This window comes from Rana temporaria, chromosome 2 (genome assembly GCF_905171775.1).
Source record: "Rana temporaria chromosome 2, aRanTem1.1, whole genome shotgun sequence".
NCBI lineage: Eukaryota > Metazoa > Chordata > Amphibia > Anura > Ranidae > Rana > Rana temporaria.
In genome coordinates this window covers 514,882,419-514,901,358 of record NC_053490.1, presented here as the reverse complement: position 1 = coordinate 514,901,358, position 18,940 = coordinate 514,882,419, and the positions used below count along the sequence as shown (strand labels likewise).

Sequence of the window (18,940 nt, the reverse complement as noted above, 5' to 3'; positions counted from 1 at the left end):
AAACCAGCCGAACACTCGGAGAGCCTGACACGTGATAGACACGGCTCCACCAATGCAGAGCTCGAAGAAGCTCGTAGGAGAATGTCGTCCAGACATCCCATGATAACAAACCCCCGCTGTCACAGCCGGGCCAGTATCGGGACGAGCACCTTGGCGAAAACCCGCCGAATGGGAAGGACACCAATTGAAAATGGTCCCCCCCGACCGCAAAGCACAGAATCTCCGGTGGTTTGAGGATATGCAGGTACACGTTCATGACATCCAAGGATGCCAGAAAATCCCCCTGATGGAGTGCTGCTATTACCAAGCGAATCGACACCACCTGAAAGTTTGCACCTTGACAAAACAAACGAGGGACTTAAGGCCCAGGATTGACTGGGCCCCATCCTCCATGGGGACACAAACAGAATGGAGTAAAAATCCCGAGACCGTTCCAACGAGGGAACTGGCACAATCACTCCCCTGACCAGAAGATCCTGGACAGCCCCTGACAGAGTCAACCGGCGAACCAGAGGAGGCCAGAGGCCGGAGGGAAAACACCTGTTTGGCAGACAAGAGAGAAATTCAATATTGTACCCCAAGGAAAACACTTAGCAATGCGAAGCCAGTCTCCCACCCGAGACACGGGCGGGAGCAGACCTTCAGGCGGAAGCAGGTATGTCCGCAGACTTGTTAGGCATGCGGTATCAGGTGCGCTGCTACCCCGCAGCGGGGATTCAAGCACCATGTAGACCTATCCCCACCGCACAGGGCGAGCGAAAAAACGCTTGGAGGTAGGCAAGGAGGGTCCTTGCACAGGGCGAGGTCCCTAGCCCTTCCCAGACTGTGGGAACAGCATGCGCTTACCACCCGTGGCATCCTCAATGATGCCATTCAGGGAAGTCCCAAAAGGACCGTTCACCCTTAACGGCCATCACAGCCATCACCAAGGCCACCTTAGAGGACTAGTCCGCAGACCAGCTCTTCAGCCACACAAGGCGGCGCAGAACCACTGCATAGACGGAAGCCCCGGATCGTATCCATGGCCGCCTCGCAGAGAAAATTCTGACCCTGAACCAATTGTTCAGCCAGGTTCCTAGAGGATTCGGAAGCCCCTTCTTCCAGCTCCTGCAGCAGGAGCTTCGCCCTTTTAGTCGGGGCCTGACCAGGGCCCCGGCCAGAGCCGGCCTCACCGCCGAACCCACCACCGTGAATAGGGAGCGGGCCACGGCCTCCACTCTCCTATCAGCGGGATCCTGAAATGCAGGAGCCCCTTCCACAGGCAACGTGGTGGCCTTGCGCAGTCTGGACACAGGGGGGTCCACTGGCGGAGGAGAGACCTACTTTTTTTTTTTTAAAGCCCCCCTCAAGGGGGTAACGGGTTGCAAAGTTTTTTGACAAACTTTTTGCGGTGCATCCCATTCCTTGTATAACATATTGTCCAAATAAGGAACACAAGGAAACACTTCAGCGGTGCGTGGTAGTCTGCTGGTACTGACACGGAGGTGTCTCCGCCACATCCTCAATTTTTAGAGTCTCACGCACCGCAGAAACAAGAGCTCCAACAAATTCTTGCCAGCAACTGACTGCAGCAGAGTCATTCTCACCATCCATAAGGGTTAAACCCGCAGCCTCTGACATAACAGAACCAGAAAAAAACAGCGATTCTGTGTCATCCCCAGAAGCAGGCTCAGGGAGGGGGCGCTTTTTACCCCCCATCCGGGCACTAGCTGCTTCAAACCTGGCAAGAAACCCAGGACAGCCAACATAACAGATATGGCAGGGGAAGGGGCATTAAGGGTTAACTCAGGCATAGCTTGAGAGGGAGACCTGGCTCAGGTTCCATAGTGTCCTCTGATGTGCTGGCTGTGATGTGTCTGTCACCTCAAGGAAGATTCACAGCACTAAACCTGTTACAGCACTAAAACTGGTACAAGATACCAGAGGCTGTGCTGTGTGTGTCACCTCATGGAAGAATCACAGCGTTACCAAGGAGATTTCCAAGATGGCCGCCGTCTGAGGTAAAAATCAACTCATAGAACACAGCAGCACACAGCAGAGTAACAACACAGTCCCCCAACAACACACGGGCCCCGGTGGTAATAAAGAAAACCCAGGAGGCCCCCCTTCACAGCCACTACCCAGTCAGGGAGAGGAAGGGGAGAGAGGAAAGCAGGGCAGACCCTCAGTCGACATCCCCAGGGAAAACACCAGCCAGACCACTTACCCGAGTAAGGGGCCACTACTTACCCATCCTGCGACTACCCGGCTGGAAGTATCCCAGACAGAACCAACATCCGTAAACGGCATGGCTGTCGGCCAGACACACTGTGACAAAGCCATAGAGACCGGTCATATGTGTGCCCTAGAACCGAAGTTCCCGGGCCGCCCCTGGAGCAACGGGGCCTGTCGTGGACGTCCCAAAGCTGAGCTAAGGGCCGGCACACGCTCGATGGCCGAACATGGGGGGACTACAAGAGTCAAGACCCAGCCTGTCACCCAGTCGGCTGTTGATAGAAGAATCACAGGATTCAAAAATGCAGGAACAAAATAATAAAAGCGAGAAAAATCGCAAGAAAAAAACTCCAGAGTACAGGGACTCCAGAAGCGCCTGACTCCTCTCCTGTCGTTAGGCAGAAAAAGACTGAGGCTCCTAGAGCAGGGTGTGGGTTATGCCTGGGGGAGCCATGCCCCCTGGGAGGAGCGGCACAAAGGAAAGGTTTTAACACTTTAAGTGCTGTTAAATTCTGCCTAAACTCTCCTGGTAGGAAGAAGCATAACCCTAAGGTCAATGAAGGCTGTGTCCGTCTATGAACGGTAGAGAAAGAGGAACCTCATGATCATGAGGTATCTGGTTCTGGGCATTGCCTTGGATAAGATTGGCATGTGGTAGATGGGGGGTTCTGACCAAAAGTATTGCAATTCATTTTTTTGTTGAGTCCCATACAAAATGTGAGGCCCAAAAAAAACTTCAACTCCTCCATAGTTGGGTCCCTTCCACTCGAATGGCCGGGCATAATAGGATTTTGGATCGTTCAAAACAAATTGCTGTGCACAGGTTTCACTGGGCCACAAATCTAGATAGCATGTCCTCAGTAAAAATTAAGTAAAAAAAAAAATGGATAGGGGAAAAATTCTCTGTGTCAACCTGGACTCCTAGCTGGGCAGTGAAAGGGGGAATGTTGTCTTCTCCTGAATTAGGAGGAAGCCACAAGGGGTTCTGAAGGGCATAGAGAAGGCTGGCGTGGGTCCTTGGCCTTTCTTGCAGAGGTACTGCGGTGCTCATAATTTACGTCCGTCTCAGAATCCGAAAAAAAAAGAGCTGGTCAGGCATGGAAAGTATTTGGTACGCCTCCTCGGCGGAAAAGCATCTTTTGGACATGGTTGCTGGTGGTAATGCGACAACACAGGTGTGTGCTAAGCCTGCACTGATGAGCGCTAATAAGCCTGCACTGATGAGCCTGCACAGATGTGTGCCAATAAGACTGCACTGATGAGGTGGCACCGATGTGCGCTAAGCCTGCACTGATGAGGCAAAACTGATGGGCCCCGATTGATCGCCTAGGCGGCACAGATCTGAACCACCGAGGCGGCACAGATCTGAACCACCGAGGCGGCACAGATCTGAACTAACGAGGCGGAACAGGTGGGCACCGAGGCGGCACAGATCACAGATGGGCACCAAGTGTTGATTTCACTCCCTGACACTCAACTGCCACTGATTGGGCACCGATTAGCTGTTTCACTTTACAGTTACACAGGTCGCTCTCCCTTCTCACACGCAGTCTCTGTGTGAGGAGGGAGAGCCGGCAATGAAAGATGATCTCATATGTTTACATTTGAGATCATCTCTCATTGGCCACGCTGATCGTGCTGTAAATGGCCGCTGTGATTGGCCTTTTACAGCGACCTGTGATTGGCTGTGTCCAAGGGACAAGGCCAGCACAGAAGTTCCCCGATGCGTGCTCGGGAGGGAACAAGGAAAAGGGGAGGACGTCTATTGATGGCCTCCCGGCATATTAGGTCCACGCTGTAGCCGTCATTCGGCTATAGCGCGGATGGGAAGTGGTTAACCCCTCACCTGCCTTACCCTGCCCATCTAAACATTAATCTCTTCAGCACCATCCTCCCACTGTATGTATGTGACCAGTGCATTAACCCATTCACTTCCTTATCCCTCTGTATTACTTGTACAATGCAGGCATCTAGCCCAAGATAAAAAAAAAATTAAAAAAAAAGAACGCTTTCTGGCTTTCCAGCAAAAAAACTGGCAGTGTTTACATCTACCAGCACCAGAAGCAACATCATGATGTTGTGTTGGATCAGAGCTTCAATCGAGCTCATGGCTGAATGTCTGCTGCGGCTCCTAATTGTGAAATGCATTATGTTCATTACATTCCTTCACGTCACTTTCGGCCTCTGAAGGTCATAGACCTGGCCGTGGGACCATTTGGTCTGCGGTCAGCTCTAGGGTGAACCGCCGCCCACTGGTGGTTTTATTCTCCGGCTCAACGATGGCGATCCAGGAGAAGCACAGCAGGGGCGGCGGTAGGGGGGGGGACATCCCCTTCGGCCGCCTGTAAAAGCAATCAAGCGGCTAAACAGGCATCTTTCGGATATCACATCACATAACGTTATATATGAGCTGAAAATGATTAACGAGCTATATGTTTAACCCTCTCAGTACTGGCATGTTCCTTCATTTCCATAAAATTGTTGCAAAAAAAAAAAAAAAAAAAAAAAAGATTACCTTGGAAGTGTCTACTTTCAGAAAAAAAAGGATTTGTGGGATTTTTGTACTATTCTGGCATTTTTTATTTTTTTTACTTACAGAAAAATAATATTTATTCTTTATTTTTACTTTTTATAGCTTTTTTTTTTTTTTAAACCCAGCAATTATTAAATACCACCAAAAGAAAGCCCTGTCTCAAAATGGTATAAAACTAATTTGGGTACAGCGCTGCATGATCAAGTAATTGTCAAACTATCATAGCGCTGATAACTGAAAAACTATCATAGCGCTGATAACTGAAAAATGAACTGGTAATGAAGGGGCATTACAGGCTGGTACTCAAATGGTTAACCGTAATTTAAAACCGCAAAACTTTTCATACTTCAGGAAACATTTCATATACATAGTTGGTAAAGTTGAATAAAGACACTAACCCATCCAGTTCAACTTAATTTTCATGCAACTCTTTCAGATAAACAGAATATTTTTCTGATAGATCTACCCAACACAGCTGGAATTAACGACATTGGTGTATCTCACATTGTGGCTCTGCCGTTGCATTATCTTTTTATGTAAGGAATCAGTTTTGTCATGGGACTTACCGCCAGAGCTAGAAGATGACGTGCGGGAGGAATGTGCCGAAGCAGAGGTAGAAGAGGATGAAGAGGAGTCTGTGTCACTCTCTATAAAGGATATACACAATACAGGTTACCAACGCAAAGCAACACTAAACTCATTTTTTTTTTTAATCTGATAGTTTTTTTTTAATTTAAATTCAAACATAGAAAACACATACAGGCTTTTTTTTTTTTTCCCTTTCTTTAAAATGCATTGCAAAATATATTGCGAAACAGGATTTACATATCTTTGACTACACGGACAAGTCAATACAATACATTTATATTTTTCAGCACTACATTTGGTGCTTCCATTATATCCAAGCATCAAATATCCTCTTCATATGTTTTTCTATCCTACTCGAAAACACAGGTAGTTCCCTCCCTTCTTCCCTGCCCATTCTAAGCCGCTACAACTCTGTCTCCAAGGGTTCTATTTTTCTCCAGCCGCAATGGCGCTAAACCTGGGGTATCCAGCCAGGGACCCCATATATTCTCAAACTTCCCCGGTGCTTATACGCAAGTTGTTCCCCGACGAGAGAATCATTTACCGATATAATCCTCTCTGTATGTGTGGGGGGCGTTGCGGACAACCATTTCCTGGCAATAAGTTTCCTGGCCAAAAACAAAGCCCTTAGAATAGCAATAGAGGTGTGTAGCGTATACAGTTCTTTATCTAACCACCCCAGCAGACAAAGTTTAGGATCTATAGCCAGTTGAAGATTCCATATGCTATTGACAGTGGCCACCACCGCAGCCCAATAGCGATGCAGCTTCGGACACCTCCACAACATATGTACCAGATTCCCATTGTCCACTAGACAGCGGGGGCAAAGTGGGTCATCTCGTCTGCGCCATTTGTGCAACTTTTCAGTATTGCATTCCACTCCTCATCAGAAATATATCCTATGTCGTCCCCTCAGCCATCTCTACACTTCAAAGTCATCGCCTTAGAGACGTGGCCGAGGAGGGAGCTATATAAGGATGAAATTTGGCCTTTCCTGGAGGGCGCCATAGTTGGCTTCGTAAGCATTACCGGTTTGGTGAGCTCCCATGTGGACGTTGTAGCCTGCGTCAAAATAGCGTGTCGTAGTTGTAAGTACTGAAAAAAGGACGTATTGGGCAAATCAAATTCCGCACGCAGGGACTGGAAATCCCTGAGTACACCTCCACAGTATAATTGTGAAATATACTTTACTCCCCGTCTCTCCCATTTGGAAATTTTTTGTAGCTTAAGTTCTAGGTAATTACTATTCTTCCATATGCGTGACCAACTAGTGTATCCCGTGTATTGCAGATGCTGTTTCGTTTTATTCCAAATCTTATCTATAAGTATAAATGTGGGGTACTGGTCCAGCGCCCCCAGTTCCCCCGCCTCTATACATTCCACCAAGTTATCTCCAGTTACCTGTGTACACACTATATTTCTAATGGGGTCCGAGGGCTCTGGACACAACCATCCTGCCAGATGTTGTAGCTGTGCCGCAACAACACTAAACTCATTTTACATTACAAGTCATGTGCACCAGGTGGCCAAATCCATTGGGGCAGATCCACAAAAGCATTACGCCGGCATATCTCTTGATACGCCGGCGTAATTTTACATTTCCCACGTCGTATCTTTGTTTTGTATCCACAAAACAAGATACAACGGCATCTGGGATCGATCCGACAGGCGTACGTCTTAGTACGTTGTCGGATCTTAGATGCAATATTTCAGCGGGCGGTAGGTGGCGTTTCCGTCGATTTCCGCGTCGAGTATGTAAATTAGCTATTTACGGCGATCCACGAACGTACGTCTGGCGCATTTTTTTTTTTACGTCACTTTTCGTTCGACTTTTTACGGCGTATAGTTAAAGCTGCTGTTATGAGGCGTACTCCATGTTAAGTATGGCCGTCGTTCCCGCGTACAATTTTTAAATTTTTACGTCGTTTGCATAAGTCGTTTGCGAATAGGGAGTTGCGTAGAATGACGTCACCGTCAGAAGCATTGTCTTTTTCCGGGTTACAAAAACATACATGCAATAGAGTCAACTTGTGTGAAAGACAGTTAACCTAGCAGTATATTCGGGGCATTTTGTATGAAAAAAAGGATTTTTGTACTCACCGTAAAATCCATTTCTCTGAGTTCATAGACGGACACAGCCTTCATTGACCTTAGGGTTATGCTTCTTCCTACCAGGAGATTTAGGCAGAATTCTACAGCACTTAAGGTGTTAAAAACTTTCCTTCATGCCGCTCCTCCCAGGGGGCGTGGCTCCCCCAGGCATAACCCACACCCTGCTTTAGCAGCCTCAGTTCGTAACAAGCAGTACAAACAAAGGAGGGGTGGGTGCTGTGTCCGTCTATGAACTCAGAGAAATGGATTTTACGGTGAGTACAAAAATCCTTTTTTCTCTTTCGTTCATAGACGGACACAGCCTTCATTGACCTTAGGGACGTCCCCAAGCAGTGTCAAAAAATTCAAGGGGTGGGAAAATAACACAGCAAAAACAGGTTACACCCCAAACAAAAACCGGAGTTACTTAACGGAGGAACTCCAACCTTAAACTGCCGCCTGTAACACCCTGCGGCCGAAGGAGGCATCAGAAGATGCACTCACATCCACCATATAAAACTTTGAAAAAGCGTGGACCGACGACCAGGTCGCAGCCTTACACACCTGTAACACAGAGGCTTGGTGTTGGAAAGCCAAGAGGCCCCGATCGCCCTGGTCGAATGCGCCATGACCCGAAAGGGGGGCGCCCGCCCTTCAGGGCATAGGCCTGAAGCACAACCTGTCGGATCCACCTGGAAATGGTGGCCGACGAGACTGCCAGGCCCTTACTGGGACCGGACACAGACACGAACAGCGAGTCCGACTTCCGGAACGGAGCTGTCGCCGACAAGTAAACTCGAAGGGCCCGAACCACATCCAGAGAATGTAAAGAGGCCTCCTTCGGGTTCTTCGGCTGAGGACATAAGGATGGAAGAACAATGTCCACATCCAAGTGAAAAGCCGAAACGACCTTAGGGAGAAAAAACGGCTGCGGCCGCAGCACCACCTCATCCTTACGGATGACCAAGCAGGGAGCCTTGCAAGACAAGGCCGCCAGAACAGACAGACACCCGTCTGATCGAGGTAATTGCTACCAGAAATAAAATCACCTTTTGTGACAATAAACAAAAAACCTCCCGAATGTCCTCAAAGGGAGCATCCTGAAGCACTGAAAGGACTAAATTCAAGTCCCATGGGGGTAATGGAGGGCGCACCGGAGGGGCCACCTGCCAGACCCCCTGACCCAACGCACGCACCGAGGAGTGCGATGCCAAGGGTCGCTGCAAGTAAAAACAGCCAGAGCAGAAATCTGGCTCCTAACCGTACGCAAGGCGAGAGCCTGAACCACTCCCTGCTGCAAAGACAGCAGAATCCTGAACACAACGCATGTACTAGAGTGCCAGTTCATCTCCCCACACACAGAGAAGTAGGCCTTCCATGTATGAGGAAAAACCCTACGTGAGGTAGACTTCCGTGCAGGCAGCACGGTAGAGACCACCAAGCCCAATAGGCCTCGGTCCTTAAGCCCCTGGCTCTCAACAGCCACGCCGCTAAGGCCGGTGGCTGTGAAACAGGGTGGAAGATCGGACCCTGTAACAGAAAATCAATTCCCAGGGGAAGACGCTAGGGGGCGTCTGCCAGCAGACGCACCTGGTCCGTGTACCAGAAGCGACGCGGCCAATCTGGGGCTATCAGGACCGATAGAATCCCTACAGCTTCTACTCTGCGCAGCAGGCGAGGAAGAAGCTTCCGAGGAGGGAAGGTGTAAAGTAGGCGACAGCGACCCCAAGGAGCCACCAACGCGCCTGACGCGTCCGCCCACGGGTCCTTAAACCTGGCCACGAACCGTGGCACCTACCGATAGAGACGGGACGCTAGAAGGTCCACGTCCAGAGTGCCCCGCTTTCGGCACAGACCCCGAAACACCTGCGGGTGGAGAGACCACTCTCCTTGGCCCAGTGCAGTGCGACTTAGGTAGTCGGCTAGCCAATTCCGTATTCCCGGAATGTACCCAGCCGATAGAGCCGGAACGGACCCTTTGGCCCACCGAAAGGATGCGCGCGACCCCCGTCGCTGCAACAGAACTCCTTGTGCCTCCCTGATGATCAACCTACGCCACGGACGTGGTGTTATCGGACAGGATCCTGACCGGTCAGGCCTGTAGATCCAGGGACCACCTGGCAAGGCAAAGCTTGATTGCTCGGAGCTCCAGAACGTTGATCAGTAAGCAGGACTCCACCAGGAGTCCAGTGCCCCTGGGCTGACTGGGTGCCCCAAGCGCCCCTCCCCAACCGGAGAGGCTGGCATCCGTCGTGACCACTGTCCAGTGGCCTGCAGAAAAAAGACTTTCCGGCCCGAAGCACCGGAAACGCCAGCCACCACACCAGGGGAGACATGATCAGATGACTAAACTGAATCTGGTAATCCAGAGATGACGGAAGCTAGTCCCATCATGACAGCAGTTCCCTCCGTAGTACCCTGGCGTGGAATTGGGCATACGGAACCGCCTCGAAAGAGGCTACCAACTGACCCAGAACCTTCCTGCAGAATCGCAGAGTTGACCGATTCTGGGTCGGCAACTGCTGCACAGCAGATAGCAGAGTCTGAAGTTTTTCCGCTAGGAGAAAAACACTCCCGCCCCGGAGGAATCCAGGACCAGTCCCAGGTATCCCTGAGACGGAATCAACCCTGATTTCAGGACAATCCAGAAACCAGCCGAACACTCGGAGAGCCTGACACGTGATAGGCACGGCTCTACCAATGCAGAGCTCGAAGAAGCTCGTAGGAGAATGTCGTCCAGACATCCCATTATAACAAACCCCCGCTGTCACAGCCGGGCCAGTATCGGGATGAGCACCTTGGCGAAAACCCGCCGAATGGGAAGGACACCATTGAAAATGGCCCCCCCTGACCGCAAAGCACAGAATCTCCGGTGGTTTGAGGATATGCAGGTACACGTTCATGACATCCAAGGATGCCAGAAAATCCCCCTGATGAAGTGCCGCTATTACCAAGCGAATCGACACCACCTTGACAAAACAAAACGAGGGACTTGAGAGGCCCAGGATCGACCGGGCCCCATCCTCCGTGGGGACACAAACAGAATGGAGTAAAACCCCGAGACCGTTCCAACGAGGGAACTGGCACAATCACTCCCCTGACCAGAAGATCCTGGACAGCCCCCGACGGAGTCAACCGGCGAACCGGAGGAGGCCAGAAGCCGGAGGGAAAAAACCTGTTTGGCAGACAAGAGAGAAACTCAATCTTGTACCCCAAGGAAAACACACGAGACACGGGCGGGAGTAGACCTTCAGGCGGAAGCAGGTATGTCCGCAGACTTGTTAGGCATGCGGTATCAGGTGCGCTGCTACCCCGCAGCGGGGATTCAAGCACCATGTAGACCTACCCCCACTGCACAGGGCGAGCGAAAAAACGCTCGGAGGTAGGCAAGGAGGGTCCTTGTACAGGGCGAGGTCCCTAGCCCTTCCCAGACTGTGGGAACAGCATGCGCTTACCACCCGTGGCATCCTCAATGATGCCAGTCAGGGAAGACCCAAAAGGACCGTTCACCCTTAACGGCCATCACCAAGGCCACCTTAGAGGTCCTTCTTCCAGCTCCTGCAGCAGGAGCTTCGCCCTTTAAGTCGGGGCCTGACCAGGGCCCCGGCCAGAGCCGGCCTCACCGCCGAACCCACCACCGTGAATAGGGAGCGGGCCACGGCCTCCACTCTCCTATCAGCGGGATCCTGAAATGCAGGAGCCCCTTCCACAGGCAACGTGGTGGCCATGCGCAGTCTGGGTCCACTGGCGGAGGAGAGACCTACTTTTTTTTTTTTTTTTAAAGCCCCCCTCAAGGGGGTAACAGGTTGCAAAGTTTTTTGACAAACTTTTTGCGGTGCATCCCATTCCTTGTATAACATATTGTCCAAATAAGGAACACAAGGAAACACTTCAGCGGTGCGTGGTAGTGTGCTGGTACTGACACGGAGGTGTCTCCGCCACATCCTCAATTTTTAGAGTCTCACGCACCGCAGAAACAAGAGCTCCAACAAATTCTTGCCAGCAACTGACTGCAGCAGAGTCATCCTCACTATCCATAAGGGTTAAACCCGCAGCCTCTGACATAACAGAACCAGAAAAAAACAGCGATTCTGTGTCATCCCCAGAAGCAGGCTCAGGGAGAGGGCGCTTTTTTACCCCCCATCCGGGCACCAGCTGCTTCAAAACTGGCAAGAAACCCAGTACAGCCAACATAACAGATGTGGCAGGGGAAGGGGCATTAAGGGTTAACTCAGGCATAGCTTGAGTTCCATAGTGTCAGCGCTGAGTCACCCAACCTGCAAGGCAGGACAAAAAAAACCCACTGGTCACCTCCTTGCTGCTATTGCAGAGCATGGGGGCCCCCGGTATTCACCACCCCACCCAGCTGCAGAGGGAGCTGAAAAAACCTCAGGTGTGCTCTGATGTGCTTGTTATAATGTGTCTTCACCTCATGGAAGATTCACAGCGTTTCACAGCACTAAAAACTGGTAAAAGAGACCAGAGGCTGTGATGAGTCATCTCAGGGAAGAATCACATCGTTACCAAGGAGATTTCCAAGATGGCCACCATCTGAGGTAAAAATTACCTCATAGAACACAGCAGCACTGGCTGTGCTTTGTCTGTCACATTTAGAAAAGAATCACAGCGTTACCAAGGAGATTTCCAAGACGGCCGCTGTCTGAGGTAAAAATTACCTCATAGAACACAGCAGCACTGGCTGTGCTTTGTCTGGTAAAAATTACCTCATAGAACACAGCAGCACTGGCTGTGCTTTGTCACCTCAGAAAAGAATCACAGCGTTACCAAGGAGATTTCCAAGATGGCCGCTGTCTGAGGTAAAAATTACCTCATAGAACACAGCAGCACACAGCAGCACCCCCCAGAGTAACAACACAGTCCCCCTAACAACACACGGGCTCCGGTGGTAACAAAGAAAACCCAGGAGGCCCCCCTTCACAGCCACTACCCAGTCAGGGGAAGGAGGGAGAGGAAGGGGAGAGAGGAAAGCAGGGCGGACCCTCAGTCGACCTCCCCAGGGAAACCACCAGCCAGACCACTTACCTGAGTAAGGGGCCACTACTTACCTGTCCTGCGACTACCCGGCTGGAGGTATCCCAGACAGAACCAACGTCCGTAAACGGCATGGCTGTCGGCCAGACACACTGCGACAAAGCCATAGAGACCGGTCATATGTGTGCCCTAGAACCGAAGTTCCCCGGCCGCCCCTGGAGCAATGGGGCCTGTCGTGGACGTCCCAAAGCTGAGCTGAGGGCCGGCACACGCTCGAAGGCCGAACATGGGGGGACTACAAGGGTCGAGGACCCAGCCTGTCACCCAGTCGGCTGTTGATAGAAGAATCGCAGGATTCAAAATGCAGGAACAAAATAATAAAAAAGCGAGAAAAAACTCCAGAGTCCAGGAACTCCAGAGAGAGCCTTGACCTCCTGTCGTTAGGCAGAAAACAAACTGAGGCTGCTAAAGCAGGGTGTGGGTTATGCCTGGGGGAGCCACGCCCCCTGGGAGGAGCGGCATGAAGGAAAGTTAACACCTTAAGTGCTGTAGAATTCTGCCTAAATCTCCTGGTAGGAAGAAGCATAACCCTAAGGTCAATGAAGGCTGTGTCCGTCTATGAACGAAAGAGAAACAGAGCTTTCAGAGCAATCCATGAACACAGGGAGATCATTGGAGCAGATAGAAACAGATCGCTGGTGGGAATATAGAGGTGTAGCTGCTAGGACTTGGTTTCAACACACCCTGCATCAGCTAATACCATAGAGGCCCATAGTGCACAAAAGAAGGCAAGGGACAGTGATCAAGTCCCACTTGGAGCATGCTGGAAAGGCTGAGGGCTGCCTGCCACATGCAGGAACTTGCACTTATAAGCTGGCTGGTGAGTCCCCTACTCCCTGTATCCCCAGTTCTTCAGTCAGGCTGTTACGCTAGCAGTCTCCCTCCATCTTGAGTTATACCTGGTATGGGGAAGAAAGAACCAACCTAAAAGGGTGCCACAAACAGATCACATGAAAACCACCACAAGGTCCCATGGCGGTACTGTCTGATCCTGCTCTTGCCTAAATGTTTTAATCAACTTCCTGTTCCTAGCTGATAGTCTCAGCAGTGCGGTCATTGGGCATAGGGGAAAAAAAAAAAACCTTGCCCTTTTAACCCCTTCCCGCCGAGCGTACGCAGAAATGTGTCCTCAGTTTTCGGGGGTTATACCGGGATGATGCCCGCAGCTGCAGGCATCAGCCCGGTATCATTTTTTAGAGCCGGCGATTGGCTATCCAGGGATAACAACCGATGTGGCTAAAAGCCACTCGGTTGTTATCCCGGAGGAGCACTCTCCCGCCGCCTCCGTCGCTCTTACCGGGCCTCCCGTCCCACCAGGAGACCCCGACCCTCGATGCGCCACCTTCATCGCCTAAAGAGAGACTGAATCAAAGCCGCGAACGGCTTTGATTCAGTCTCTTCAATGTAAACACGGAAGCAACGTCATGACGTCACTTCCGGGTTACTCGGGCGCCGGATTTAAAACGATATACAGTATTCAGAATCGCCGTTTTCCGCGATCTGAATACTTTGAAGTGCAAAGAAGGGATCGAGGGTCTTTTAGACCCCCGATCCCTCCAGAAAGCTTAACTGTCACCACTTATTACTGTCACAAGGGATGTTTACATTCCTTGTGATAGCAATAAAAGTGATCAAGTTTTTTTATTTATTTTTTAAAACACAATTTTATAGTATGAAAATGAATAAGATTTTTTATTTTTTTTTTAAAGCGCCCCTGTCCCTGCGAGCTTGCGCAGCAAAGAAAAGGCATACGGAAGTCGCGCCTGCATATGTAAACGGTGTTCAAATCACACATGTGAGGTATCGCCGTGATCGTCAGAGCAAGAGCAATAATTCTAGCCATAAACCTCCTCTAACTGTAACCTGGTAACCGTAAAAAAAATAAAAAATTAAAGGGTCACCTATGGAGATTTTTAGGTAGCGCAGTTTGTCGCCATTCCACTAGTGCGTGCAGTTATAAAGCGCGACATGTTTGGTATCTATTTACTCAGCGTAACATCTTTCACATTATACAAAAAAAATGGGCTAACTTTACTTTTCCATTTTTTTTAAATTCATGAAAGTACATTTTTCCAAAAAGTTGCGTTTAAAAAAAAACACACCTGCACAAATACCCTGTGACATAAAATATTGCAACAATCGCCATTTTATTCTCTAGATTGTCTGCTAAAAAGTATATCTAATGTTTGGGGGTTTTAAGTAATTTTCGAGCAAAAAATACGGATTAACTTGTAAACACCAAAAGTCAGAAATAAGCTTAGTCATGAAAGGGTTAATCCACTAAGACAAGACAGTATTTAATAGCTTCTAGGGTGTTCACAGTTTATTACTGCCGCTGAGGCGACAGGATCAATTTTTCTATACTCACCCGAAGATGAAGAGCAGCTTGCTGCATTACGTCTCACTCGGTTGACTATGTAAGATTTAGCAGAAGGTCCCGAGGCACTGTCAGGTGATTGTCCACGCGTGCGTCTAACAGAGGAACTACCTATGCTGGTCTGGGTGGTAGTAGGTGGTGTTCCGCTTGAGGTAGATCGCAATGAAGAAGTTTTTTGCAGGGAGCCATTCATTCGCTGACTCGGAGATGTTCTTCTTTGTCTGACATTTTTACGGTAGACGTCACTGCAAAACAATTAAATGCTTAATGCTGAAAAAGGAGTACTCCGACAAGCATTTCTCACCAACGCACTGCCCTAAGCAAATAATCTATATATATATATATATATAAAACTCAATGTGTGTGTGTGTGTGTGTGTGTGTGTGTGTGTGTGTGTGTGTGTGTGTGTGTGTGTGTGTGTGTGTGTGTGTGTGTATCAGGGCTGTGGAGTCGGATTCGAGGAGTCGGAGGAAATTTTGGGTACCTGGAGTCGGAGTCGGCAAACAATGCACCGACTCCTACTAAATTTAGTTTGGAATTTAAAAAAAAAAGCAAGTTTAAATGTCCCAATTCACAAAAAGTTATAATTAATGACTTCTCTACTGTAAGAATAAAGACCAATGCATGCAGTGCCTCACGTAACCGCAAAACGAACACGTTAAGTGACCGTGAAGAAGCATGCTTTCCATGTGCTTCACTATATGGCACGCAACGCACAATTAGGAGCTGCAATACTTATACTTTCGATAGTGTTGTGTTCTGCTTTTACAGGGAACGCAGCGCCCATGGGTAACCTAGCCTCTCACTGATAAGGGATTAAATATGTTTTTTGCAGGACTAGAGAGTGAGACACTTGTATAAGTGAAGGGAATGGAGGGCCAATAGTTCAAGACTGAAGCTGTAAACCATTGGAAAAACTGCTGTCATTTAGCTAAGGCTATAAAAACTTGTAAACTCCGATTGTTGGCTTAAACTTTAAACATGACTATGGGATTCTCTTAGGAAAATTATGTTTTAGAATAAATGCCCCTTCCTGGATCCTCCCACTGCCCTATCTTCAGCAGCAGATAAGCACACAAAGGAGATAGCAGCAGCCCAACTACCTCACTAAGATTATTTTCAGCCCTAAAAATAATAAAGTCTGACTTAAGAGCCTCTATGAAAGAGGATCTGGCAGAGGCAATTCTCTTCCTTAGAACTCTACATTGAATTGGTTTGCATTTGCTAAGCCTAGAACTACATTTCAAGATTAATATAAACCATTTCTAGGTTTTACAGATTTTGTTTTTGGTTCATTATAGATAAGCTTTGTTTTTGTTCTAAAACAACCAAATAATGTGGTTTGTATTTTTGAACTGGTAAAGATCCTGTTCCTGATGTTTATGCCTGCTGCTACTATCCAGCCACTTGATTGATTAATAAAAAAAATAAAACTTTGTTTTCATTGTGTTTGTCTTTTGCTTAAACTGTGCAATACAGTAGACTGTTGGCTTCCCAGCCAGTAGTCCTGTGGTAGGTTGCGTTTCTTTCCCTCAAGGAATGTATAAAATACATTTGCATATTAATACAGAGGAGTCGGAGTCGGAAGTACATAAAACTGAGGAGTCGACTCCACAGCCCTGGTATGTATGTTCCAGCATCACGTCCAAACGGCTAAAGATATTAACATGAAACTTGGCACACATGTTACTTATATGTCAGCAACAAACATAGGATAGGTGGTTTAACCCTTACCCACCCCCATTTGCCATGGTCGGGGTTTTCCTTTAAAGTCCCATTAACTCTATGGGAAATACATGTTACTTCATAACTTCCAAACAGCTGTAGATATTTCGATAACACTTGGTCACATGTTACTTATATGTCCACTTAAACTATAGGATAGTTCATTTATCCCTTAACTACCCACATTTGTGAGGGTCGGGGTTTTTGTTTAAAGTCCCATGCAAATCAATGGGAAATGTATGTTCCCACATAACTTCTGTACGCCTGGAGATATTACAATAATACCTGGTACACATATTACTTATATGCCAAATAAAAATATATGACAGTTAAATTAACCCTTACCTACACCCTTATATAAAAGATGGGTATATTTATATAACTATGATTTTCCTCCCCAAAAGGTTAAGATAGGAAGACCGGGCAACGCCGGGTATTCAGCTAGTGAATGAATAAACTGAATGCAAAAATATGTTTTGTGGATTTTCAGCCACAGCAGTGGCTCCAGACTGAAGTATACAAATTCCATTGTTCCCTCAGCTAAGGGAATATTTTAAATGTTAATGCGTTTTGGCTTTGCTAGAATCATTTGTTTTGTGTATAGGGGTGCAACGGATCGTCATTGAGCCGTGATCCGAACGGGTCAAGGTCCGTGGATCGGCACACCACGTGACTTCGGTCTAGCTCCGGAGCGGCGGCCATCTTGGTACACCCGGCGGCGGCCTAGGTGAACTTCCCAGAGTAACGCTGACTGGGGAAATGTGGACATTACAGTGGGGGAGACGAGGGGAGATAACATGGACATTACAGTGGGGGGGGAGACGTGGACATTACAGTGGGGGGGAGATGTGGACATTACTGTGGGGGGGAGACGTGGACATTACAGTGGGGGGGAGATGTGGACATTACTGTGGGGGGGAGACGTGGACATTACAGTTGGGGGGGGAGACGTGGACATTACAGTGGGGGGGGGAGACGTGGACATTACAGTGGGGGGGGGGAGACGTGGACATTACAGTGGGGGGGGGAGACGTGGACATTACAGTGGGGGGGAGATGTGGACATTACTGTGGGGGGGAGACGTGGACATTACAGTTGGGGGGGGAGACGTGGACATTACAGTGGGGGGGAGACGTGGACATTACAGTGGGGGGGAGACGTGGACATTACAGTGGGGGGGAGATGTGGACATCACAGTGGGGAGTATATATGGTGGTGATCCGAAAAATTATCCGATCCGTGACTCTAATCCGAGGAACGATCCGAACTGAGTTTTGTGATTCGTTGCACCCCTAATTGTGTACAAATAACAGTCCCATCTGGATCCAGCTATGTGCATGAAAGCAGCGGCTCTCCCGTTTCTCTCTTCATTAGCTCCCACAGCAGTGGGAGCCATTGGCTGCTGTCAATCACAGCCAGTGAACCAATGAGGAGAGAGAGTGCGGTGGGGAAGAGCAGCACTGTGTGTGGAAATTTTTTAGGGTTTGGGGGAGTGTAAATAATAAATCCAGCGGGTTAAGGAGTTTAAGTAGGGAAGGCTTAATAGGATCATTTGAAATTTAGGGATACTTTGGGGTTGATTTACTAAACCTGGAGTGCAAAAATCTGGTGCAGCTCTTCATGGTATCCAATCAGCTTTTAAACCCCCCCCCCCCCCCCCAAAAAAAAAAAAAAAACACCTGGAAGCCGGTGGTTTCTATGCAGAGCTGCATCAGATTTAGCATGTTCCAGTTTTAGTAAATCAATCCCATCAAGTACCCAGAATACCACAACTTACCTGAGGGAATGTCTGGCATATCGCCCTAGCTTGGCTCCGACTCTCTTCATGTTGCCTGATTCTCCAGACCTAATTTTGGACCTTTGAGCATGTTTATAATCTGACAAAATAACCTTCAACTTCTCTTCTACAAGTGCAGAAAGCCTCAATACCATACTGTAGATCTAAATGAAGAAAATACAACAAATTCAGATACTTTTAACGCATGAGGTCAGAGACTATGACTCTTCAGTCATGCAATACAACTGCAAAGGCATCCATAGACACTAGGAAATAACCTGATCACCTAACTGTACTTCAATTGCTGGCAAGAATATTAAATAGTATACTTATATAGTATGTTTGTATATAGTTGTGTATCCTGCAGAGGCTACCACTCTCATCTCTGCATATTGTCCTGCTACAGGCTACAGATAAAGGTCTGTATTATGCCAGGTCTGCAAGTATGTTCAAGTAAGCCTACTCAAAAAATGCAGCTGGATTGTAAAGACAAAAGCAAGCACTGACAAAATCCGGATAAAAAAAAAAAACACACACACACCCCCTTTTTACTATGCCACTCCATTACTTTGGTCAAGTTCAC

General features: G+C 48.5%; 1 protein-coding gene across 6 annotated transcripts in view; it reads right to left on the bottom strand.

Annotated features, from left to right (window-relative positions):
- The window catches only part of LOC120927972 (bromodomain and WD repeat-containing protein 1-like), a 209,478-nt gene that overhangs the window by 44,304 nt on the left and 146,234 nt on the right, over nucleotides 1-18,940 (bottom strand). For all 6 annotated transcript variants that reach the window (XM_040339002.1, XM_040339004.1, XM_040339001.1 and 3 more), the window contains exons 37-39: nucleotides 18,358-18,521; nucleotides 14,847-15,100; nucleotides 5,314-5,394 (exon numbers count right to left, since the gene is read on the bottom strand). In XM_040339002.1, the coding sequence (XP_040194936.1) occupies nucleotides 5,314-5,394; nucleotides 14,847-15,100; nucleotides 18,358-18,521 (499 nt within the window). The remainder of the gene's footprint in view (nucleotides 1-5,313; nucleotides 5,395-14,846; nucleotides 15,101-18,357; nucleotides 18,522-18,940) is intronic.